Consider the following 25,340-nt stretch of genomic DNA (forward strand, 5'->3'; position numbering starts at 1 on the left):
TATCGATGCTGCAAATGGGGGAGATGTGTGTTCAGGATAAGATCAAATGGATTGTAGATGCCTTCTTCGTCCAAACCAATCCTGTGATCTTGTGAAATATGTTTGAGATGGTGATGCACAGCCTGTAGGGGAGAGTGGATCAAAATAAAAGTTTGTGCTTTTATCATCTTTGCTTTTATTATCAGCATTACAACAACAACAACAACAAGATTCCATTTATAAAGCGCCTTTCACGTCAGGAGGACGTCCCAAGGCGCTGCACAGTTGGGTCATGACCCGAGCAGGGGGGAAATGGTCAGGGTGAGGGGAGGGAAGGGAGGGAGCGAGGAGGGGGAAGAGAGTCGAGAGGGGAGCTGAAGGCAGTGCTGTGAATGGCTGTAAAATGGGCTCCAGTTGAAGGTCAACACATGGCTTTTGGGATCTGATTTGGAAAATCTTAAGAGATAATGGGCGGCACCACATTAGCACTTGAAAAGGAAAGCAAAATCTGCTCTAGTATCCGTGCTTTTATCTTCAAGATAAAAGAACAATCTTGGTGTTCCCTCTTTCACAATCCGCTCCTGTTTGAAGTTGCGAGTTTCTGATTTACACAAGTTATTTTGTAAAGTGCTGTCCTCAGCAAAGAACTGGCTGTTTTTTTTAATTCAATAGTTTAATGCCTTTGCCCCCCCAAAAATTTAAGCTATCGTTTTCATTGAGAACTCAACAGGTCTCCCCAGGATCTTGAAGTTAGCCCAGATTTGCATCTTTGGGGGAATTATTAGAATTATTAGAGTCTTGGGATTTGATTAAACCTGACACATAAAGCCTTTCTAGATGGGAAAGTCAACACTGATATTAACCCACAGTTTGATCTGTCACCTTGTCACAGACAAGTGGCACTTTTTTTTGCATCCGAGAAAACAACTATTACGTGTGTTCGTTGACAGGAGATTAGTGCAAATATCTATAAAATAGTATTTTTTTCAGGAAGTTACTTCCTGATCTTGTGATCGTTAAATGACTTAGCAGTTAGTTCTTAGGACAACCAGTGATCGCATTCCCATTGAAATATTTGCAGGTTATACATTCATGCCTGCAAATAGGAATTACTGCATCACAATAAAAAAACATGATTTAAAGGTTACGCAGTTGTATGAATTCGAGCCAAGCTTAATAATTGTTTTCTCCCCCATCATTTCACATGGGTTCTATCTTCATTGCACTCTGTAGACCCTTCTTTCAATACACTTTCATTACTCAGAACTTTTTAATATTGCGTTGCCCGACTGCCTGCTGTTTCGGAAGATTTAAAGGGCCATAAAATGAAAGCAACAACACTCTTAAACCCTTTTATTGGCAAGGCAGAAGAAGAACAGACAATAAAAATAACACATAGAATAGTAAACGATCGTGTTTCAATGGGTGGAGATGATTCTCTTTTCTCCAATGGTTGACAGTGCCTGAAACCCTGGACATGAGAGTTGGGATAGGCCCTTTACGTGTGCCATCCACTGTCACCCAATCTGCTCCTTCGACCAAAACCTGCAAAACAAAAGTCATTTCAATTCAGCTGAACAGCAGTAGAACTTCAGCGATGACGTTCTACTTAGCTTCATAGAGTTTTCTGGATCCTTGCATTTATTATAATAATAATAATAAGCCCTACAATTGAGACGTCTCAAAGACGTGAAAAGCGCTATAACAAATGCAAGGGTTATTATTATTATTATAGAGCGTCTTATCACGCCTCCGAGACGTCTAGAAGCGCTTCACAGGATACACTGTATGGTTTGTGGGTATAATGTAAACGAAACCTAAAAGGCAGATGGGACCTTGGATTAACATCTGGTCTGAGGGATGGCAACTGCTCCTCCCAGCACCGCGCTGGAGTTTCAGCCCTGACCCCAGGACTTCAAAATCACAAGGTGGGACTTGGAGCCCCTCAGCCTTGTGACTCAGAGGCGAGAGGGCCACTGATTGAGCCAGGCTGACACCGGTTCCATTTTAACACGGATTTGTGTTTGGTTTGTAGCTCCTCACCCCGAGGCTGAAGACGGGAACACTGTTGAACGGTTAAACAATGGCGCGCTCGATCGAGTGGCTTCAACACCGTTACAGGGGCCTACTATCGAGAGACACCTCTGAAACAACAGCCCTGCTGTCTTCACCATTGCCATCCCAACCACTTCCTTCACGGAGCCACAGAAATATCATCCCAAACAACAGCACCTTCGCACAAGGCTCTCAAATGTGGAAGAAGGATTATCCAAGCAACAAAATAAGGACCACAAAATACACCTTCGTCAATTTCCTGCCAAAGAATGTCTTTGAGCAGTTTTACCGGTAAGCACAATCTTTAAGTGAACTCACACCATTCCTTTTAAACTGCGAGGGTGTGTCTGTTCACCGTGACCAGAGAGTTGTAGGTTTAAAATACGTCTCAACTCCCCTTTCCTTGCCAAATGGTGGATAATATTTAAAGGGTCTGGTGAAAAGGTGGGGCATTCAGATTAAAAGGTCTGCCATAATCTAATAATAAACTGGTGGAACAGGCCTCAAGGGGCTGAATGGCCCTCTCCTGTTCCTGTTGTCCTATGTTTCTGGTCTAATCTCTATATTCGTGGTCACGGAAGCTCGGAACAGTGCTGATATCTTGGTCCTGTTCGTTCCATTTCAGTCTGTACTGTGGTGAAAGATGCTTTTCATCAATGTTTGTGTTTTGGTGCTCCGAGACACTACTCCTTGTGAAGGGCGCTATCTAAATGCAAACTGTCATTGTTGGTGGGGAGATAGCATTGGGAAATGAATGGTTAAATAGAATCATCATCATAAGGTTTGCCAATCCAGATTTTAGCATAACTTTTCTTGGCCAAGTGTGTGTGCGTCCATTGTTTTTTTGGTGCTATCTGAAGGTATGGATTTGCTTCTAATGCAACTGGCGCTCTCACTCCAATTCTGCTCACACAATTCATTTTGTCGGAGATTGTTTGTCTTGATTATTTTCCCCATTTGTTGGAAACGCTGAGCAAAAAAGCTCACAGGAGAGAGTGAGAAAACCTCGTGGTGAACACCATCGACTCGTGTGTCTATTTCCCAAGAGTTTATCACAGAAGTTTGTTGGCAGAGACCTGGGTGAAAGCATCTCGTGCCGGTTTACACTTTATACTGTGAAGCGATGTGAAGCAGGGACGAAAAACAACAACTGCAGAAATAACCGGCTTTGCTATAAATTGTCTCATCGAATTCTTCCATCCTTAACAGGTTTGCAAACCTCTACTTTCTGTTCCTGGTTCTTCTGAACTGGTTCCCTTCCATTGAGGTGTTCTGCAGAGAGATAACCATGCTGCCCCTGGTCATTGTAATGTCCATCACTGCTGTTAAAGATGCCGTTGAAGACTTCAAGAGATACAAGTTCGATCAAAAAATAAACCAAGCCAAGACGCGGGTTTTCGATAGGTAAGAGGTACATCACATGCCCTTTCGGTTCTTTTTACAAAGGGCTGTTCAACCAAAGTCTACCCCCAAAAATACTACTACTAATAATAATAATAAATTTGGTCACTCGTTCCACGACTGTTTGCGGGGCAATTGGCTGCCACGTTTCGCCCACAAAATGCACAGTCAATTCACTTCACAGTATATTCTGTGAAGCGCTTTGAGACGTCTCGAAGACGTGATAAGGCGTTGTATAAAATGCCAGGGTTATTATTATTAATGTATTTTGTCCTGAACTGGTTTTGATGAATGTGAGAGGGAGATACCAGAGAATTCTTCTTTTTAAAAAATACTTTAAATGCTACAGATCTGTTGATTAGTCACTTATAGGATTTTCGACCAGGATAAATTGGAGTAAAGCATCGCAGAACGACTGTTACAAAATCCAATAATGGCATGAAATGCTGCCGACATTTAGGCTCCCGAAGGCCACCAAGGACTTTGAAACTCAGTCAGAACTTTGGTTTGGGAGCCAGCTTTGAGCGCTGCCACCTCCGTGAGGGAAAAACAACAATCTACATTTGTATAGCGTCTCTCACGTCAGGAGGACGTCTCAAAGTGCTTTACACAGCTGACTGGGCTTCCAACCTGGTGCCTGAAAGTGTAGTCCCATGGGATTAATTGAGAGGAAGAGAAGGGAGTTTCTCCCCGTGTCCTGGCTGACAATCCCCAAATAAAATTGTCAGTCACCTGGCTGTTTGTGTGACAAACATTGCTGTGTGCAAATTGGCTGCCACCAATTTAGGATGTATGTGCTTTGCCACGCCTCGAGCGTGTGATAAGGTGCAGAGCCAAAACAAAGACTATTATTCCATTCTAATCGTGGAACCGCAGATAAAGAAAATAGGACGTTTTTTTTCATCAACAAACGGTAAAGTTTACAATTGCTTTTATTTCACGGTCGGTGAAAATCCTATTTGGAAATCAATGAATTGTGAGCTTAATCTGACAGGTGTTAGGACCCGGGGGAACAGCTTCCCTTTCAATACTAAAATACAATGAACCGATTAGATAATACCTGGGATTTGCAACAAAGGCGACAGGTGTTGGAGCACAAAGCAGACACTGGAACTAACACCAAACCAGAAGAATAACTCGGGTGTCTTATCGTTTAGTATTTGCGCTCTGCCCGAGAGCAGGTGAACGGGTCACACGTTGACAACATGGGAGACAGAGGAGAAAACTTATGAGAGATGATCATGAGCCGAGTGAGCTTACGATGGAAAGGAAAAGGACCAACGTTTAATATTCCCGACATGGAATCATGCCTTCAGTAACCCCTGAACACACGAATGAAAGCGGAGGTGTGAGTGAACGGAATAAAGAAGAACTCCAACGCTCTGTGGTCTCCAGTTTGCCCTTCGAAGACTCAAACGCGAATGGTAACCCCAACAAGTGCTTCGCCACCAACGCCATTAAGACCACCAAGTATTCCTTGTGGTCCTTCATCCCAAAGAACCTCTTCCAGCAGTTCCACCGCTCCGCCAACGTTTACTTTGTGATGATCGACATCCTCAACTTCGTGCCCTTTGTCAGTGCCTTCCAGCCAACCTTCTCCCTCGTTCCCCTCTCCATCATCGTGTCCGTCACGGCCGTTAAAGACGCCTGGGAGGACTTCCGCAGATACCAGTCGGACAAAGAGATCAATAACATGAGATGCTGGGTCTTCAGCAGGTAACTCATGACGGCTCCACATCAGGATTTGCCAATGAATGCCTTTTAGCTTCCAAATAACGTCAATTTATTGAATGTTTAAGTATCATCTTTGAGTAGTTTGTTTGGTGTGTTGTGCTCAGGTTGAGGCCCGTCGGTGCTAGTGAACACTGTTGACTAAGAAGACGACCTGTTTCTAGGTGTTTTTCAATGCAGCTCTGAAACCACCAGGTTTCCATCCGGCTCCAACCTTCTCCCTGTCCCTCATCCCCTCCGCTCCACCATCAGCGGCTGTGCTTTCAACCACTACTCTCCGATTCTCTGGAACTCCTGCCTCAATCCCTTCCCCTTCCTTGCCCCCTCGTTGCCCATTATCAGATTGCACTTGAAGACCTTCCTCTTGGACTGTGCCTCCAGGCACCTGCCCTATTCCCCGGCTCAGGTTGTTATATAGCTCGAGTTTAGTTTATTAGTTAGATATTTAGAAGGGATCCTGGTGGTGGAGCTACATCTTGTTATGCCTTCAAAACCCTCCGCGCCTTGCTCCTCCCTACCTCTGTGACCTGCTAATTCCATATAGACTTGTCTCTCTATTCAGCAGGCTCCGGCCTGCTTCACGTCCCCTACCCTGCCCGCCCCACCATCGCCTTCAGCCTTCCTGCCCCCACCCTCTAATAATAATAATAATAATAATAATAATAATAATAATAATAATAATAATAGCAGAGTCCTTGTATTTGATATAGCACCTTATCACTTTGTTGAAACGTCTCAAAGCGCTTCACAGGAAATATTGTTAAGTGAATTGATTGTATGTTTTGTGGGCGATAGTATATATACATAATAAACTGGGCAAGAAAATGAGTCTTCATAACAAAGACATATTGGCCGTTTAATACTAATAAAAAGATTGATGTACATAAGCAGGAAGGTCAGGTCTGACTCGATGGTAACCCGTTTCTTTCAGTGTCTGTAGAATTTGTCTTTCCACAAGCCGTGCTTCTGCAGTGAAGCTGTCAAACCTGTAACAGATGGAAAAAATAATGGGACTTTCTGTCAAATCATTCTTTTAAAGGTTCCCTGAGACAACCCACCTCTCTTTAAACCTCTCTGAAGATCCCTATAGCTCCATCGTGTCACTGAATGATAATCTTGTTATGTCATGAATTTGATGCTGATAGCTGCATCTGTAAGGTGACCTGTAATCAAGAGTAAAGCTTCTGGTGAATAGTGATCAGCCTCACATGCCTCAGGTTAGAAGTGCACTGGGAAAGAGGATTAATAATAAAACAAGGAGGATTTAGTAATTCAGGGAACAGTAGCAATGGATGAGCTGAAAGGTTTTTTTCTTGTGCTTAAAATTTCAGCTTCACCATGAACAAGTTATAATAATAATCCTTGTATTTGATGCAGTGCCTTATCACGAGGTTGAGACGTCTCAAAGCGCTTCACAGGATACACTGTAAAGTGAATTGAACCGTGTATTCCGTGGGCAAACAAAACATAATAAGTTATGACGTTTCCACTTCCCAGGCTCACAACATCTGAGTAAAACTGCGTAAGTGATGCTGATCAGTAGAGCGTATTGTGCTGTGGATTTGGACCCAACAGGAAATGGTTTGACTGACCCATTGCACTTCACACCCGGTAACTAGTAGAATAAGAGAGGTGGATTCTCATTCCCTGGGGACTTCTAACCCACATCACTTGAGTCCTCGTTCTTGGAGTGTTTTTTTTAAAAAAAATGCAAGCCTTTCAAAGCAGTTTTTGTAGTCAGTTGGCTGGGCAATATGTACCTGGAAGCCAAGACAGAAAATGGGAGGGGGTTAGCGAATAAAAGACATGAACGCCAAATTAGTTTTTGTTTTTTCTGCAACTCTGTAAAAATTGTGGGATATTTAATTTATGTCGCAGGAAACGGAAGGAGTATGTGGAGAGACCCTGGCAGGACGTGGGAGTGGGTGACTTTGTAAGGCTCGCATGCAATGAAATTATTCCAGCTGATCTGTTGCTCTTACACACCTCGGAGCAGAATGGAAGCTGCAACATCGAGACCTCCAACCTGGATGGAGAGACCAACCTCAAGCAAAGGCGGGCAGTCAAGGGCTTCGCACAACCTGTAAGAACCTGCTTCTTCCAATTTCTAACAATATAATAATCCCTGTGTTTGATACAGTGCCTTATCACGTCTTCGAGACGTCTCAAAGGGCTTGGGAAGGTCTTCGAGTGTTTTGTTTCGGATATGCACGCAACTTGGTGGCATCAAAGTGTCAACTGGTGGACACTGGTGCTGGAATTTTGTCACGTGGCAAAGATGTAATCATCCTTGCACTTGACATAGAATGATCTATAACATCGTTAAGACTGAATGATAATCTTGCTAGGTCATGAATTTGATGATGATAGCTGCATCTGTAAGGCGACCTGTAATCGAGAGTAAAGCGCTTCACAAAATATTCTGTAAAATGCAGTGATCTTGCCCACAAATATGCAGCTGAATTGGACTTGATGCTTGGCTCATCCAGATGTGGGCAATTCAGAAATCTGAGCATGCACAGAGCGTGACGTGTGATGTTGTGTTCATCTACTTGTCCAATGTGTTTATTTTCCTTCACTCTGTCTTCCTCTTTGCTGGTTCTTTTCACCACCGGGCTGATAAACATCCACGGGCCTTTCCTCCATTGAGTACAGGAGAGATGCCCGATGATTAATTTTAGTTTCTCACGTTGTAAGAGTGACAGAGTTGTTAAGTTACGAATTGAATTTGGAACATTTTGCTGTTTGTAATCCATACTGTGATTTTAATTTTTACTTTTTTTTTAATCCTTTCTATCCCGTCACTCTGCACGCCACAACATGAAATGTTATTTTCCAGGAGTTTGAACCGGAGAATTTCAACTGCATTATAACCTGTGACATTCCCAATAATGAGTTTAACAAGTTTAATGGCTTTATGTGAGTATGGCCATCTCTTATTTCACCAATACTTTATGTAATACTGTTTTACTTTGTTCTGATAGAGGTATACAGTATTTATTGCAGTGCCTTTCATGTCGGAAGGAAGTCTCAAAGCGCTTGATAATGCTGGCTAGGCAACAACAACAGGCAGGCACCTGAGCTGCGTGTAGGGGAGAGGAAAGACGATCAAATGTATGGTCAAAGAGGTACTTTTTGAGATAATAATAATCCTTGCATTTGATACAGTGCTTTATTATCACGTCTCAAAGTGCTTCACAAAATATACTGTAAAGCGAATTGACTGTATGTTTTGTGGGTGGAACGCGGCAGCCAATTGCGCACAGCAGCGTCCAACAGACTGTCGTGGATCGAGTGACCAATTTATTATTTCTTTTGAAGGAGTTATTACCCTGGGAAAAGCGATCCGTCGATCGACTAATAACCGGGTTCCTTACTTACTGCCGGTAAACAGAGGCATGTGTGTGTGTGGAGTAAGGAAACTTGCCCAGCATTTCGTCCCCTGCCCGGGAATAGAATCCAGGTCTCTTGCTTGCGAGGCGAGTGCGCTAACCACTGAGCTACAGGTCTCAGTAGCTCCGTTAATCTCAACATGAAGGGCCCCTTAAAAAAAACACACCAGACTATTTCATTGTGCTAGCTCCCAACTGATCGGCGGGGACGGTTTAGTTGGTAATGAGTATATGCTTTAAGAACAGGCAGGGGAATCGTGGCTTGTATAAATCATCTGTGCGTTTTTTTTATTGAATGGTAGAGAGAAACCTGACAGAAGGAAAATTGGCTTTGATAAACACAGCCTCCTGCTTCGTGGCTGCACCATCCGGAACACCGAGGTCACTGTGGGAATAGTTGTCTATGCAGGTAGGCAGGGCGGGTTATTAATTATTCCCACAAAGCTGATCTCGAGGGCTCATCGGGAAAATGAGCCATTTTGATGTATATACTATTAATCAAAAAGCCTCTGTATGGAATAATTGTAACCTACTTTACCGAGAAGCAAAGGACCTCTTCTTGTAATGAGAATCCGAACAAATCTCTCTTGGATTCTTGTGCTCATTCGACGCATCCAATGTTCTTTTTGCGAATCCAATGTGGTTCAGCGATCACTCCTCTCAAATGGTGACATTCGCAAACCAAAGAGGAGTTTGGCCACTGATCAACTCTCACTGAACGAGCTCTCCCGCGAATGCCATGCAACCGAATAAAGATAAATTCCCACAATAACACTGAATAAAGATGGAAATTCCCAATGCATCTGCCGTTCCGACTTTGCCTGTTGGTCAAGACCCCTCCACCTTCTCCTTGCCTGAAGTCCCTCTCTGTGGCCCACACTCCGAGTTATTATCCTACGTAGGTGCAAGTTGTTGTTAATAGTTCTCACAAGGAACGCATTATGAAATATCACCAATTTCCCCCCCAGTGTCTTGTCAACAGGTTTCAAGGTGACTTTTATGAGATTTGCAACAAAAAGGCAGGTCCCGTGGCTACTGCTCACTACTGTAATAACTCTCCTGGAGAGAAGAGACTGAGGGATATGGTGAGATAACGAAGTTCAGCTCAATCAAAAGGAGCAGACACGTTGGGTCTAATTGACTTTTGTTGCTGATAATATTCACATCATCTTTTAAAATCTTAACGATAGCTGCAGCAGCGAGACCTTATTTTCACAGCTTTCTTTTTGTTCTGTAACAGAAAACTGGTAAAGCTCCACTTTACCGTCAATGCCTGCTAATTGTGGCAAGCTCTTTAAACAGATTTTAATGGAGCACTAATATAATGGTCTGTAATGTCAGTCTTGATCGAATTAATTCTCTGCTTCCAGTCCATTAAACGCATCTAAAGCTCCTCACAACGTCAGCATGATGTGCCTTGTAGAAGCGGTAGATTTTGTTAAGTAGTCACATTCTGGGTTTCTGAGTAAAGTTTTGTGTAGTGTGACTGTGGTATATGTTAATCCAGTATCCAATTAGTTCCCATGGAGAGACTTTTCATTCAATTGTGGCACAAACAATAGGAATTGTTTAGGGAATTTCTACTATTTTTCTTTCCTTTTGCCCATGGGTTTTTGTTTTAAGATTTGGGTTGTTGGTCTTTAAGAATTGTTTGTTGGTCAACCAGGCTGAAGCCCATCTCTACGACATAATGTGATTAAGACGTCAAATAACAAAGGTTATTTTCTAAACACAAAAATATCCTCTTCAACGACATCAATGGTCACATCTCCCTCACCCCTTCTCTCCCCTTCCCCTTCTCCTCCCTTCCATTCTCTCCCCTTCCCCTTCTCTCACCCTCCCTTTCTCCCCCATTCCCCTTCTCTCTCTCCCCCACCTCCCCTTCTCCTTTGCTCGGCACGTAACTATGTTTTTGTGAAGGGCTCCAAGACATTATCCGACCTATGCACTGTGCAAATTCAAGTTGTTGTAGTGGCGTCTTTTCCTTTTAAGGCCATGAGACAAAAGCGATGCTGAATACCAACGGTCCTCGCTATAAGAGAAGCAAGCTGGAGAGAAGGATGAACATCGATGTCCTGTGCTGTGTGGGGCTGCTGGTGATAATGTGTCTGATTGGGGCCCTGGGTAAGACATGGATCAATAGTTACATCCAACCCAACTGCTGTAACTCGTGCAGCTGATAAGAACGTAAGAACATGAGAAATGCTAGACAAAAAAAAAAGACCTGCCGGTCGCATGCACCTGTGTCCTGATGTACTATATATCCCATCATGTTATTTCATACAAGAAAACCATCTAATCTGTGTTTGAAGGAATTAACATTTCCTGCTTCAACCGTCTGTCTCCCCAGGGAGCCTGTTCCGCAAGTTTACTATTTGTTCACTGAATTAGTTAGTTCACTGAACTAACGGTATGTTGACATTTGTTACAAAAAGGTTAGAATATAAGAGTAGGGAAGTCTTGCTGCAACTGTATAGGGCCCTGGTGAGACCGCACCGAGAGTATTGTGTGCAGTTTTGGTCTCCTTATTTAAGAAAGGATGTACTCGCCTTGGAGGGGGTACAACGTAGATTCACTGGGTTGGTACTAGGGATGAGGGGGATGAGTTATTAGGATAGGTTGAGCAATTTAGGCCTATATTCTCTAGAATATAGAAGAATGAGAGGTGATCTTATAGAAACCTATAAGATTATTAAGCGGCACAACAGAATAGACAGTGGGAGACTTTTCCCCTGGTTGGAGAAGCTATAACCAGCAGTCACAGTCTTAAAATTAGGGGTAAGCCCTTTCGCACTGAGTTGAGGAAAAACTTCTTCACTCAGAGGGTAGTGAATTTATGGCATTCTCTACCCCAAAGGGCAGTAGATGCTCAGTCCTTGAATATATTCAAGACTGAGATTGATAGATTTCTTGTGGATGAAGGGATATGGGGATAGGGCGGACGGGTGGAGTTAGAATAGATCAGCCATGATCTTATTGAATGGCGGGGCAGGCTAGACGGGCTGAATGGCCTACTCCTGCTCCTAATTCTTATGTTCTTATGCTCTTATGAATTTACCCCCCCTTCAAACCCAGACACTGATTTGGTGCAAATGATGGGTGCGGAGGTGGAAATGGACAATATCCGAAGGAATCAATTGAACCTGATCTCTATGGGGGGATGGATGATAGTTAAGTTGTTTTGGGGGGATGTGTCGTAATACAGTTTATCATCAATGAGCAGCCATAGTTTACATCTTAAATGGTCTTTCTAGTCACAGGTGTCTCTTGACAACTTCTAATCAAAATCCCACCTGAAGGAAGAATCAGTCTTGATATCTGTTTGTGTTCTCCTCAAGTGTCCATGTGACAAAAAGGATCAATTTTTATCCATCTTTCCCAAACTTACATTCTTCTAAATTGCTGCCGAGATCTGGACCACTGACTGCAATGTGGGTCTAATGAGAAAACCCAGTGAGTGAGATAGCCTGCTACAGTTATTGCAATGAACTGAGTGATGTTTATTGACAGTGTGACAGAAGATAAGTCAGTCTCATTCTTCATACCTTGAAATGGAGGCTGATGTGATGTGAGCTTTACCGTAGTTAAATACGCTGAAGGAATTTGATTGGAAGTGAAGTTTAGGGAGATCATGGCAGCAGATGAGAAGTGCCAAAGATTAATACAAGTGAGAAGAGTTGAGGGCACCATCTATTAACCTGTTCACTTCAGATTCCAATCTAATGAAACTAATATTAAGCAACTAGTCTATGAAACCAAGCTATGTTTTCTCCTCTTCACTATCCAACCTGATATGAATGTTTCCTTCCGTGGACAAATGACTGTTGAAGTTGCCTTGCTTGATGTAGAGATTAATGTTAACTCTGATCACACTTTTTCTTTTTTTTGCTTGACTCAGGTCATTGTGTTTGGCTGGGATCTTTCCCTTTGCGGCCTTTGTTCGAACTCCCAGATCACAACGGCAACTTTACCTCACCTACTCTGTCTGGCTTCTATATGTTCCTCACCATGGTCATTCTGCTGCAGGTAACGAACGCCAAGATCTTTAGTAATTTCACTGGAGGACATTTTGCCCAAACCTGCTCCCAGTCGGTCAGCTGCGTGCAGTGCTTTGAGATGTCGTTGCAACGTGAAAGATGCCATATATATATATAATGTAATTTTTTNGTGGTTGCAACCATTCTGCCCCCACTCTCTGGAACTTCATCCCAGAGTCCCCCTGCCTCTCTTCCCCCACATTTAACGACTGCCTTTAAGATCTATCTTTTTAACCGTGTCTTCGGTTATCTTTCCCCCCTTCCAACCTTCTTGGATCAGCTACGCCAGAGCAGGCTGCCAGTCAGTTGTGTTGTGACGAGCATTTGAGGTGAAGACCCAACGTGAACAGCATTGTAAATCGTTGGTGTTGTGCGGTTTGAGTACTGAACTGTCCTAACTGTTCCCTCCCGTACAAGAACATATACAACTCTGCTCAACAAAGACAACAACTTGCATTTACACAGAAGCCTTCACACACGATAGCATCTCAAAGCTCACTTTGCACAGACCCAAACAATCTTTATTATAGTTCACAACATCTGTCACGCTGTTGATTTTGATTTCTATCCATTTAATTGGGCAGATTAGATTGACATGCGTGGACTTGCAGAGTGTTTCTGATTCAATTTAACTGTTGTTTTTTCGGGAAGAGGTGGTGGGGGTGCGGGGAAAGTAATTTGCACTAATCTAATAAATAAATCGCACCTTATATTCATAGGGTATAAAACATGTATGAGTGTGTGAATTTAATTTCAATAATATTAGTGTTTGGAAGATTGGCCAAGTGTGCAGATGATTCATGTTTTATTATTTATCGTCCAAACAAGAACTATGTGTTTGGGGCCTCATTTAAGAAATAATAGCGAGTGGGCAGATCTGCCAAATGTATTTAATAATAATAATAATAATAATAATTCTTGCATTTGATATAGCACCTTGTCACCTTGTTGAGTCATCTCAAAGCACTTAATTCCTGTAAAACTCTTTGAGATGACTCGACAACGTGATAAGGTGCTATACCAAATGAAAGGATTATTATTATTATTAATATCAAATACCTACCTTAGCTTCACTCTTTATCTATCTTGAAGTCCTCACTCTTAATCTATCTGTCTCCACTTAAAAAATACTTTGACACCAACTTCATCAGAGATGTCTCCTGACTGAAAAGCGCTGTATAAATGCAAGTTGTTTACGGATTCTGCTTCAACCACCATTTTTGAAATCAAAATCACCAGTTTCCTTGAGTTGAGATGTTAAATAAGGCCCCGTCTGCCTGTTCAGGTGAATGTTAAAGATCCCGCGGAGCTACTTGAAAAAGGAAGGGAGTTTCTCTCTCCCAATGTCCTGGCCAACAATCTCCCAGATACGATTGGTCACTCATTCCATGGGTGTATGTGGGATATTTCCGAGAGCCTGGGATGGGCAATGTGCATGAGAATTCATGGTTAGCCAGTGACGAGATATTCTTGAGCTTGAAAAACCCTGATATCTGAACGGTCTTGGTTTCCTTTCTTGCAGATTTTAATCCCCATTTCCTTGTACGTTTCGATTGAACTTGTAAAACTGGGCCAGATATTCTTCCTACACAATGACGTGGACCTTTACGATGAAATCACCAACACCCGTCTGCAGTGCCGAGCTCTGAACATCACTGAGGACCTGGGGCAGATTCAGTACATCTTCTCAGACAAGACGGGAACTCTCACTGAGAACAAGATGGTTTTCTGTCGCTGCACAATCATGGGCACGGAGTTCCCACATGATGAAAATGGTAAAGGGCTGGATTCCTACCCAAATTACCGAATGAGTGAATGTCCCAAAACATAAGCCTGTCAGGAATTAAAAGTCTATTTGTACATTGTTGATCTCTTCAGCAACGATTTGTGGAGTCCACGGAAGAAATGAAATTGACGTGTCCAATGGCTTTTTATCACTACGATATGTTTGCATGTTTCTATTCTCTAACAGTACTGTGTTAAAACCGATCTTAATGTCTGTCATACAGTGGGCTCTATTCAAACTCGCGTCTCAGTCAAAGCTATGCTACTTGGGAAGTCAGAGTATTGAGGGATTATGGACAAAAGGGGGTTTAAGATAAACTGTTGATCTAATAAACTGGCAGTAAAAACAGGCTGGATGGGCTGAATGGTCTCTTTCTGCCCTTCGTGTTCCTATAATTACACGTTGCCTCACACGGTTTCATAGATGTTTATAAAGCAGGTATTAGAGGCCTTTTCTGCTTATTTCCAAACTTTCTGTTGTTTTATTAGCAAAGCGCCTGGCTGCACAGAGAGAGTTTGACTCAGATGATGAGGACGAGCTCCAGTTGCAGAGGGCGGTCCCTGACAATCGAATGCCTTATGTGAGACGGAAGCAGCCACAGAGCATCTATTCCCAGCGCCGGTTCACTTACTCCGAAAGCCGTAAGAGGACAATATGCGACAGCCTCCCCTCTCAGCAAGTGGCGTTCAACTCCTCAATAGTAAGTCGCCAATGCAATAATATAATAGTCCTCAGACTTGATACAGCACCTTATCATGTCATCAAAACCTCTCAAAGTGCTTCGCAAGACTTTGCTGTAACCTGTAGTGATCGGATTGTGTATTTTATGGGGATCCAGTTAAGCCTCTACATTGTTCCTTCATAGTGTGGCATGTTCTACAATCCTCTCTCTGGTATTCCCTGTCTCAATCCCAAACCCCCCATCCCCCCCCCCCACCCCACCGCACCCCCCCTTTTTGGCCATATTCGGATTGCACGTGAAGACTTTTCTCTGCGACTGGGAGCAGTTTAAATTATTCTCTATATAACGTTACTCCACTTCTTCCCATTCTACGTAATTATAACAGACATTTAAAGTCTTTCCTAGCAGGTGGGCAAGGAGTAGAGGGGTGGGGGGGGGGGGGGGGGGGAGAGGGGAGGGGAATAAGCTGAACTCCCAGTTGAAAATTTACCACCAACCCAGGCCTTGAGATTCCAAACTCATTATTAAATGCTTGAAACCACTTCTGCTCTTATTTGTACCAAACTCAATGCACTGAATTCTTAAAGAGGTATTTGGTTCTAAGCAAGCAGTCTGAGGGTGAGGAGCAATTTCAGGAGAATTACTTTCGTGTTGGGGTGCGTTTCACAGACGATGCTTGAGGATAAGCTTATTGTACATCTGCTTCACATCGGGGGGATAGTCACTTATACAGCAGAAGTAATTAGCAAGGCTTTCATCTACCCTGGGACTGGTATGGAGCCTCGGTTTAGTGAGACTGTCCTTACCCCAGGGATAATTGCACATTTGGTTATAGACAGATAACGGGAATGAAGCCGGGCAAGTGGAATAATTGAATTAATCGCAACCTTTTACTTTGCAGTATTAATATCGTAAGCTCTTCCATAAATAAAAAGGCAGTTGACCTGAAAGTAGCCTCACAAGGAAACGGCATTTATTTTGTGACTGTATTCCAGTGTCAGCTTCTCCTTATTCCAACTCTCTCTTTTTATTCTTTACTGAGCCCTTCATTGCAAACGAGAAGTCAGTCCAAAATAAAATCCTCGTCATTGTTCGGCTAAATGGCGCAAAGTTGTACCAGTCGCTGAAGCGAGACGAGATGTTATGTTTCACGAAGGGCGTAACGTAAATGCAAATTGTTGATGTTGCTGTAAAAAGTGTCTTGTTGAGATCAGACTTTCCATCCTGAAGACTGACCCCGAACTAATTGGCTCCCACTCCTCTCTGGAGGGAGTTCAAGCTCCAGTCCCTGTGCCAGCCCACACCATCCAGAACAAGGGGGGCATGATCTTAAAGTTAGAGCTTGGCCATTTAGGAGTGATATCAGGAGACAGTTTTTCACCCAAAGGGTCGTGGAAGTCTGGAATTCTTTCCCCAAAAATGCTGTGGATGCTGGATCTATTCACATCTTCAAGTCTGAGGTGGATAGATATAGATATTTGTAAGGTCAGGGTACTAAGGGATAGGGGCAAGGGCGGGTAATTGGAGTTGAGATACAAATCCGCTTTGATCTTATCGAATGGCTGAACAGGCTCAAGGGGCTGAATGGCCTCCTCCTGTTTCTATGTTTCTATGTAACCAGCTGGCCTGTAATGGTAGTTTCTGGATCTGTAAATCCTCGTGTCTCTGTGTAGTGTGTCCAATGACATGATCATCTGGGCTTCTGAGGCTGGTGGAAGGCAGCCAATCCCAGATGTTTTGTAGCTTCACTTGATTGGGTTGAGGGTAGATTAATAGGCACTGGTCATTAGGAAATGAAATGGCCAGGGATGAGCAGAGCTGTTGGGGTGGGCGGTCATGCAGGAACAGTGGGGAATGTTGGCTTGACTGGCACAATGATGCAATAATAATAATTCTGTGTATATATAACGTACCGATTTATAAATACCCTGAAAGTGAGCGGAGATTGTGCTCTAATAGAGGAGCTTACATCCTGAGATTTACCAGTAAAGCTTAACCCTCCAATAGCTATAATCTGAATCCCGAATGAGACAGAAATATTGTCCATTCAGTGGGCGCCAGTGTTGCTCAGTCAGTCATTGATGAAATCCAGAGTGAAAGGCTAAACGTCACTGCAAAACTTGTAACAGTCACTACAGGTGTACAAAGTGCAAAGAGCAGACAAGCTGCAGTGAGGGTCCAGCGCAGTGTTTAGTGGCTCGCCGCTTGCTCTCTCTGTGCTGCTTGAACGCAACAGAATGGGAGCAATTCATTAGCGCTGATGTACATGTTCAATAACCCAGTTCGCTGTACGCCACTTAACCTAATCGGCCACTTATCTATATCGCCAGCGGACAGCTGTGCGTATCTAACGTGTGAGTTCCAGCCACGTGCCTCGAGCAGCAAGGATACAATCCCGAGCACCGCAGCCCGTTATTGGTGTGGGATTGTTACTGCTCCCCCACTGTCCCACTCTTTGGCGCTGATCCTGAGAGCAAGTTGATTGAATTTGCTTTCTCCTTTGTCTCCTCACACCCTCTCCCTCCCTCCCTCCCCTTAGATATTGTGAAGGTAAATTGCATTCCACCCGTCATCCTTCATAGCAGAGACGCATCAAATTAATCTCTAGCCAGTTCAGTTCTTTAATGAAAATACACAATTCGGATCATGGATCCACAGATTTCAGTGACGGTGCGGGGGTAAAATCAATCCACAGCACTGCAGCTCTGCTGTCTGGGACTGTCTGGTAAATCCACCTCTGCACTTCATGAGTCACAATCGCAATAAGTGTTTATTTGATTTGGCCGAACTATTATTCGAATGATTAATAATAATAATAATAATCCCTGCCTTATCACATCGTTGAGACTTCTCAAAGCGTTTCGCAGAATACACTGCAAAGTGTAGTGACTGTGTGTTTTGTAGGCAAAACAACAACAATAACAACAACGGATTGCATTTATATTCTGCCTTCCAGGTCGAGAGGACGTGCCAAGCCCACTGGAGAGTCGAGGGTTTGCACAAACTCAGAATAGTTATAATTTTCAATAAAACACTGCTGGAAATATTTTAAAATAATGTCAGAATAAATCTCAATATGAAAAGATCCCACTGACAATTCAGCGTAGCTTTGTGTGTGATTTTGTGTCTGATCGCTTCTTGACTCCCGCTGATAACACTTTGCTATTTCTAATGGTTCATTTCCCCTTCTTTGCACGCTCTTTGAATAATGAATATGTATGGGAGATTGCAGCAAAACTGGAGCTGATTTCTATTCAACCAGTGAAGTGTAGTTACTCAGCAGATTTAAAAGGGATGTTATATATCGCTCTGTTAAAGTGTCTTTCAAGAACTTTGCGGTAAACAATTATCCTGGTAACTGGCTATAGCATTTGCACCCCCAGATCTCATCTTAACGGCTTAATTTTCTTGTTATTATTTCGTTTTTTTTTAAAATGGAACAGTATCTTTAGGTTTTTGAACCTTACTCTCAAACTCACCATTCTGTTGCCGTGTCTGCCCTCCCTACCACCCCTCTCACCCCCCCCACCCCACAACCCCGTTAAGCTTTTTTGATTCAATGGCTGAGCAAATCTATCTTTGCGATTACCATGCATGGAATTCCCAGTTTGGTTTGGAAGCTCTTAAACATGGCGGTGAGTTCCCCCATGTGTCAGACACCCGGCTGACTGACCCAAAACACACAGGGTTTAAACCTGCACTTGTCGGATTTCAAATGACCAACTGATGCCAAACTCCTTGGAGGCAGCGAATTGTCACAGAATTACCTTTCACATCCGCCAAGCACCTCATAAAATGATTGAAAGGAACCGAGGTACTGAAGAGTAATTAAACCCTGTCACCTAATTGAGGTTCGAGAAGGCGGTGATCTGACATGACAAGAAAAACGCTTTTGATAGTGTTAATTAAAGCAATTAGGATTTAGGGTAATGGGTCAATCAGTCTTTGAAAAAAATGATGTTCTGTTTATTGGCGTTGTCATCTGCAAGGAGAGACCTCACTGGATCTGGGACTAAATATCATTTAAGATCTTAGCAACAGCTGGAGTAACAGGAGGCAAATAATATAAACTTAAAGGAACTGCATCTGACAGATTAATGGAGTGCAAAATAACAGCATAAACTGTACTACTCCACGAGCGTCAGCAAAGGGACAGACTGTTTAATGTACCCGAAATGAATAGATACATTTTTTATTAATGAAGATAAATGGAAAGCTTTCCAGGCTAACTGACTTATTGTCCGTTTCAAAGAGCCGTTGCCGTACACCGCTCCAAGAGCTGATTGTGCCCTGTATTATATTCCATTTTAATAATAATAATAATCCTTGGATTTGATACAGCGCCTTATCACGTTGTTCAGACGCCTCAAAGCGCTTCACAGAATATACAGTAAAGTGGATTGACTGTGTATTTTGTGGGCGAAATGCGGCAGCCAATAGCTCACAGCAGCGCCCCCACAAACAGTTGAGTGACCCAATTATTATTACTATTATTAGATAACTGACTGGATTGAGAATTGATTGTATTACACTGACTAGATCACCACACATGTGTTTTAAGGATCTCAACACCGGACCCAATAAATACAATTGATAATGAAAAAGAATAATAATAAGAAGAAGAATTTCACAGTTTGTCTTACGTTTGTCTAAGGAGAAGGATATTAGCCCCGATGAAGTCCTATTGAAGAGGGTTCAAGGTGCTGTTGTCCATATGGACTCGTTGACCCAGAATCTGGCTAAAAACACCATTGGGTTGGACAACACTTGTATCATTGACTTCTTCCTGGCTCTCGCACTGTGTAACACTGTGGTGGTTTCTACAAGTACACAACCCCGGCAAAGAGTAAGTCCACCTTACGTTGGTCAATTATTCTATGAATCTGTTTAGAAGTGAGTGTGGAGCAACAATACAAGTTGCATTTATAAAGCACCTTTCACTTTGCGAGGAATATGAAACGTTTGCTCTATTTCCGTGAGGCTCCCTCAGGAAATAACCAGAGAGATAAATTTTGTGAAGTACTGAAGACGATAAGAAATAATACGCAATAAAATCCTCTATTGGTTCAGACTGTATCATTCTGTGAAATGAACCTTAAATATTGCTGTAGGTCAATCCACTGGGGACGAACATTGTGAGGTTTAATGTGTCAATAAAATATCACTGAAAATGTGGTCCGCCAATGGTTTAGTGTATCGACTGGTTCAAGAATTTGAGCTCCCCATCCCAACTGTATCACAGTCATTAGGACCTAAAACCCCTTGTTTGCCCACAGACATGGCATTGCACTCGTACCTGTTGGACCACCAGGCTGGCTCCCAGGGCGAGTCTGTTCAACTGAGAGGAGCAGACATCGCAATGTTAACCCCCATATTCCTCTCTGAAACTTGAATCAGCCTTCACAGTATTGTGAGCTCCGTGTAGTTGTCGGCGATTGAGTCAAGATCCATATCAGAACTGGGATCAATGGAACAGTCTCCTCACAGTTCGGTTCAGCTCTGAAGTAAAGGTGGATAGTGTATGAAGTGCCTTGTCCTCACATAATGCCATGTCTCGCACTGTGGGCTTTTGGTTGTATCACATTATCATATCATTGTTACAAGACCAGATCTGTGCCTGTACTATCCACAGCAATAATAATAATAATAATCCTTGCATTTGGTATAGCGTCTCATCACGTCTTTGAGACGTCTCAAAGCACTTCACAGAATGTACTGTAAAGTTAATTGACTGTATATTTTGTGGGCGAAAGGTGAAAATGCACATCTCAGCACAGACTGGCTCCCAGGGCGAGACTGTTCCAATGAAACTCTGGTCTTGCAGTGGGTCTGACACACTCTCAACTCCTGCAGGATGCTAACTTCACAGTTAAATATTGGTATTTTTCTCAGATGGAAACACAGGGGAGAAGATGTACATTTTGTACTCTGATAGTTGGTATGTTAGCACCGGGATTGACCGCACAGCAGGGCGACGGTGCCGAGATTATTGTTGTGCTTTTGCTGATGACAACCCTGTGTTTATCAGCGATGTGGGTAAAGGAGAGAAAAGATGAGCAAAATGATTTGCACGAAAGATAAGGGTTCAAAATTTATGGCAGCGGCTTAATATATTCCTTGGCTTGTTTGGCATAAGGAACGTGTTCAGGAATGCTGCAAATATGTTCTGTAATCACTTATTATCACCATCCTTACTGTTGACAGATGTGCCTGTATTCACTGCACTGCTCCTGGACTCCCAAGTCGCACAGAGCTTAGCTTTTTCCCAGTCAGCAAACCGCTTTGTGTTAAAGCTTTGTGGAGTCCTGTAGCTCAGTGGTTAGAGCGCTCGCCTCGCAAGCGAGAGGATCTGGGTTCGATTCCCAGCCAGGGCAAAACCTTAGTCAAGTTTCCTTACTCCACTCGCCTGTTTACCTAGCAGTAAATAGGACCTGGTTGCTAGTCGATTAACGGATCGCTTTTCCGATGGTAATAATCCCCTCAAAAAATAATAATAATAATTTGGTCACTCAATCCACGACTGTTTGTGGGGACGCTGCTGTGCGCAATTGGCTGCTGCGTTTCACCCACAAAATACACAGTCAATTCACTTTACAGTGTATCCTGTGAAGCGCTTTGAGACGTCTCAAAGACGTGATAATTCGCTATGTCAAATGCAAGGATTATTATTATTATTTATAATTACATAGAATTGCAAAGAGTTATATGGCAGTAAATAGGCTATTTGGCCCCATAGGTAAAAAGCAAGCTGGCTTTCCGTGCTCAGTTTCCTGCTGTAGACTGGGAGTGGTTGCAAGTTTATATAAGGAGTTTTAACTGCGGGATTTCTGGTGAGAAGCAAACCATTAAGCGAATTGTTTTAATTGCAGTGGTTACCGGGAATACAACCAGGAAGGGTGTGATTCTGTCACAGTAGCTGCCGGTTAACCTCGGAAGGATATCATTAATTTTTTTTCTTAATCAACCAAATTCCAGGTACTGACCCCGTCTCTGCTAAAGCCTTCAGCAAACTCTCTGGAGAGGCTTCAGCAGCTGTTGCGCAAGCTGACCTGGACACAGACCAGTCCGGTTCCCACGCCGAGCCAGTCTGATTCCGATGGAGCGGGGTGTTGGCGTAGCAACAGGGCACGCTGCTCATCTAAAGTTAGCCCAACTTCGTCGCTTCTGACGGAGAGCGTCTCGGACGACACCAGATCTGGGGCCAACGGTGTCCCCGACTGGCCCCCAGGTGGACAGGTTGGTAACGAGGAGCCTTGGACCAACGGTGAAGCTGTTGATGAACAGGAGCCAGAGCTGTGCTACGAGGCTGAGAGCCCAGATGAGGCAGCGCTGGTACACGCTGCTCGAGCCTACAGCTTCACCCTGGTGTCTCGCACACCGGACAGGGTGACCGTAAGACTCCCACGGGGACACCTTCTGACCTTCGAGCTCCTGCACACCCTGGCGTTCGACTCAACAAGGAAGAGGATGTCTGTGATCGTCAAGCACCCGATCACCAAAGAGATCGCAGTGTACACAAAGGGAGCGGATTCCGCTGTGATCGGTTTATTGGAAGAATCTGCAAAAGGTAACGTCGTTTCTCCCGCAAGATACACAGTCACTACACTACACCAGTATTTTCTGTGAAGCGCTTTGAGACGTCTCGAAGACGTGATAAGGCGCTACATCAAATGCAAGGATTATTATTAGTATTATTTAGTAGTATCGTTACTTAAAGTTGTAAATGTTTTTGCTTACCCTTCCCTTCACCTCCTTCCCCCTAAAAAAAATCATATTCCCTTCCTGGGAAAGATGTTTTCTATTTTCAAGTGGAAGGAACCAAAACACAAGTGAGACATCTCTAAAGATCCTAAAATTGGTGACCAGTTCAACAATGGCTTCTGTTCCCAATCTCAACAGTGGTATAAACACGACGCTTATCAAACAGTGTGTTTTTGAACGAGAAGACTGACATAAAGTTTAAACAGATCTGTGTGTGTGAGTTTGTGTGTGTGTCTGTGTGTGTGCGCGTGTGTGTGTGTGTATGCACCTTTTACGGTCTATTCTATGAAGGGCTTTGACACGTCTAGAAGATGTGAAAAGTGCTATATCAAATGCAAGGATTACTATTATTATTATTTTGATGTGGAATTCGGCACATTATCGAGCACCGTCACGTGGTTGACAGTAAGTTTCTTTTTCTCGCTTGTTCATCAGATAACCTCGAGGAGGAGGCAGAGCAACAGAGGAAAATAACAGTGAAAACACAGAAGTATCTGGATGGCTACGCGAGAGATGGCCTGAGAACATTGTGCATTGCAAAGAAGGTAGACTGAGAGACTAAACTTTATTATCAGCGCCAGTGTATGTCAGCGTTTGAAGACTCATAGGAGCATAGAATCCTACAGCACAGAGGGAGGCCATTCGGCCCATCGTGCCTGTGCCAGCTCTTTGAAAGAGCCACCCAATTAGTCCCACTCCCCCGGCTCTTTCCCCACAGACGTGAACATATTTTCTTTTCAAATAGCAATCTAATGCAATGTGTTACTCATAATACTCCTTGAATTTGATACAGTGACTTTCATGTCGGGAGGAAATGTCAATGCGCTTTGCAGCATTTTTTTTCACAATAGTGTGCCTCAACTGTGTATTTTGTAGGCGAATGCGGGAGCCAAGCTTGCACCCAGCGATGTCCCACAAACAGCCATAAAGTCAATGACCAATTCTACCGTGTACAGTAAATATATGTGTATTATATTGAAGCTTTTGATACTCTTGATGATGGCTTGAGACTTGGAATACCTGCATGCTGATCGGTGCGTCCCGTTTAGGTGCTGAGCCAAAGCGAATACGAAAAATGGGCAACTTTGAGACAAGAAGCCGAGACCAGTATTGACAACAGGGAACAACTGCTTCTCGAGACTTCACTGGGCCTGGAGCAGGGCCTCAGATTATTAGGTAATGTTTCACATTTCTAGTCAACGCTCGGATCTCAGATTTGGTATAAACAGGTGTTTACATCCAAAAATTAGAATTCCAGCCCAGAGCATGGAAATTGGAATACCAGGCAGGTTGATAATAATAAATAATAATCCTTGCATTTGATCTGGTGCCTTATCACGTCCTCGCGACGTCTCAAAGAACCTTCACAGAACATGTTGTACAGTGAATTGACTGTATATTCAGGTTGAGCCAACTTGACGCATTGCACGAAGACCTGTGACTTGAAGAAGGGAAGGGCTAGTGAACAACAACAACTTGCATTTATTTATATAGCTCCCCTCACACAGGGTAGTGTCCCAGAGCAGAGCGCTCAGTGAAGCTCAAGGAAGCGTTGTTTCATAGACACATTACACTTGTGTCGCAAAGCAATGCTTTTTTGAACTCAAGAAACATCTTGCGGAAGATGTTAGACTAGAAAGCTTCGCTCCAGCTGTTGTATTGGTTTCATCCCACCACCATCAGCACCAAACCCAACACTGTTCAGTACAGCGAGGCCAGGCTGGCCTGGACTTCTTCTGAACGCAATTTTTCACCAGCTTCAATCCTCTCTGCAACTTATCAGCAGTAATTGTTATCCAGTGATCCTGTCTTTGAAAGACATCGACTAGGTCAATGAAACAAATGCTTGTCAGATTACGCAGGATATAAATATCCTGGTTAATGAAATCTGACTAATCTGTATCTCCGTTATCCTCTTTAAGAGGGACACTCTGTATTCCCACAGCAAACCATTTGCTGTGACATTGCTATGTGAAACTGGCTGCCACGTTCGCCCATAAAATACTCATAGCTACGTCACTCTATACAGTAAATCCTCCGTAGCGCTTTGAGACGTCTCGACAACGTAATAAGCTGCTATATCAAACGCAACGATGTTTACTGTTGTTATACTATTACAGGTCAAATCACTCTTTAGAGGTAATTCCTAAATGGTTTTCAGTGTTATTCAGACCAATAGCACTGCCTCTTTACCTGTAATACTTTTATATCCATTTACTTTTCTTAGTATATTTGAGATTCCTAAAATAGCTACTTTTTGCAAGAGCTTATTATATCAAATTGCAAGCATTATTATTATTATTATTATGATTTATTATTATAAGACTCCACCATTTTACCCCAGTTCCTGGGAATATTCTGGGATAATGGTCCAAAATCCTGAAATATCCACGCAAAAAAAAGATCGAGTTGAGAAATAATTCAACACAATGTTACGGCTTTCTTCTGGGCTGTGAATTTCCATGGTTCTTCCTACCACTGTGTCTGATGGTTTGTCTGTCAGGTTCCCAGGGCTG

The 25,340-nt window shown here is 43.2% G+C and overlaps 1 protein-coding gene across 1 annotated transcript in view; it reads left to right on the top strand.

Annotated features, from left to right (window-relative positions):
- Positions 1-2,062: 2,062 nt before the first annotated feature.
- atp10b (ATPase phospholipid transporting 10B) overlaps positions 2,063-25,340 on the top strand; it is a 34,101-nt gene continuing 10,823 nt past the window's right edge. The window contains exons 1-13 of the mRNA XM_007901402.2: positions 2,063-2,325; positions 3,244-3,438; positions 7,045-7,249; positions 8,006-8,085; positions 8,861-8,967; positions 10,551-10,682; positions 12,457-12,584; positions 14,118-14,370; positions 14,870-15,081; positions 19,718-19,909; positions 22,039-22,630; positions 23,260-23,369; positions 23,874-24,000. Coding sequence (XP_007899593.2) covers positions 2,063-2,325; positions 3,244-3,438; positions 7,045-7,249; positions 8,006-8,085; positions 8,861-8,967; positions 10,551-10,682; positions 12,457-12,584; positions 14,118-14,370; positions 14,870-15,081; positions 19,718-19,909; positions 22,039-22,630; positions 23,260-23,369; positions 23,874-24,000 — 2,596 coding nt within the window. The remainder of the gene's footprint in view (positions 2,326-3,243; positions 3,439-7,044; positions 7,250-8,005; positions 8,086-8,860; positions 8,968-10,550; positions 10,683-12,456; positions 12,585-14,117; positions 14,371-14,869; positions 15,082-19,717; positions 19,910-22,038; positions 22,631-23,259; positions 23,370-23,873; positions 24,001-25,340) is intronic.

The sequence above is a fragment of the Callorhinchus milii genome, unplaced genomic scaffold (genome assembly GCF_018977255.1).
Source record: "Callorhinchus milii isolate IMCB2004 unplaced genomic scaffold, IMCB_Cmil_1.0 Scaffold13, whole genome shotgun sequence".
Lineage (NCBI taxonomy): Eukaryota > Metazoa > Chordata > Chondrichthyes > Chimaeriformes > Callorhinchidae > Callorhinchus > Callorhinchus milii.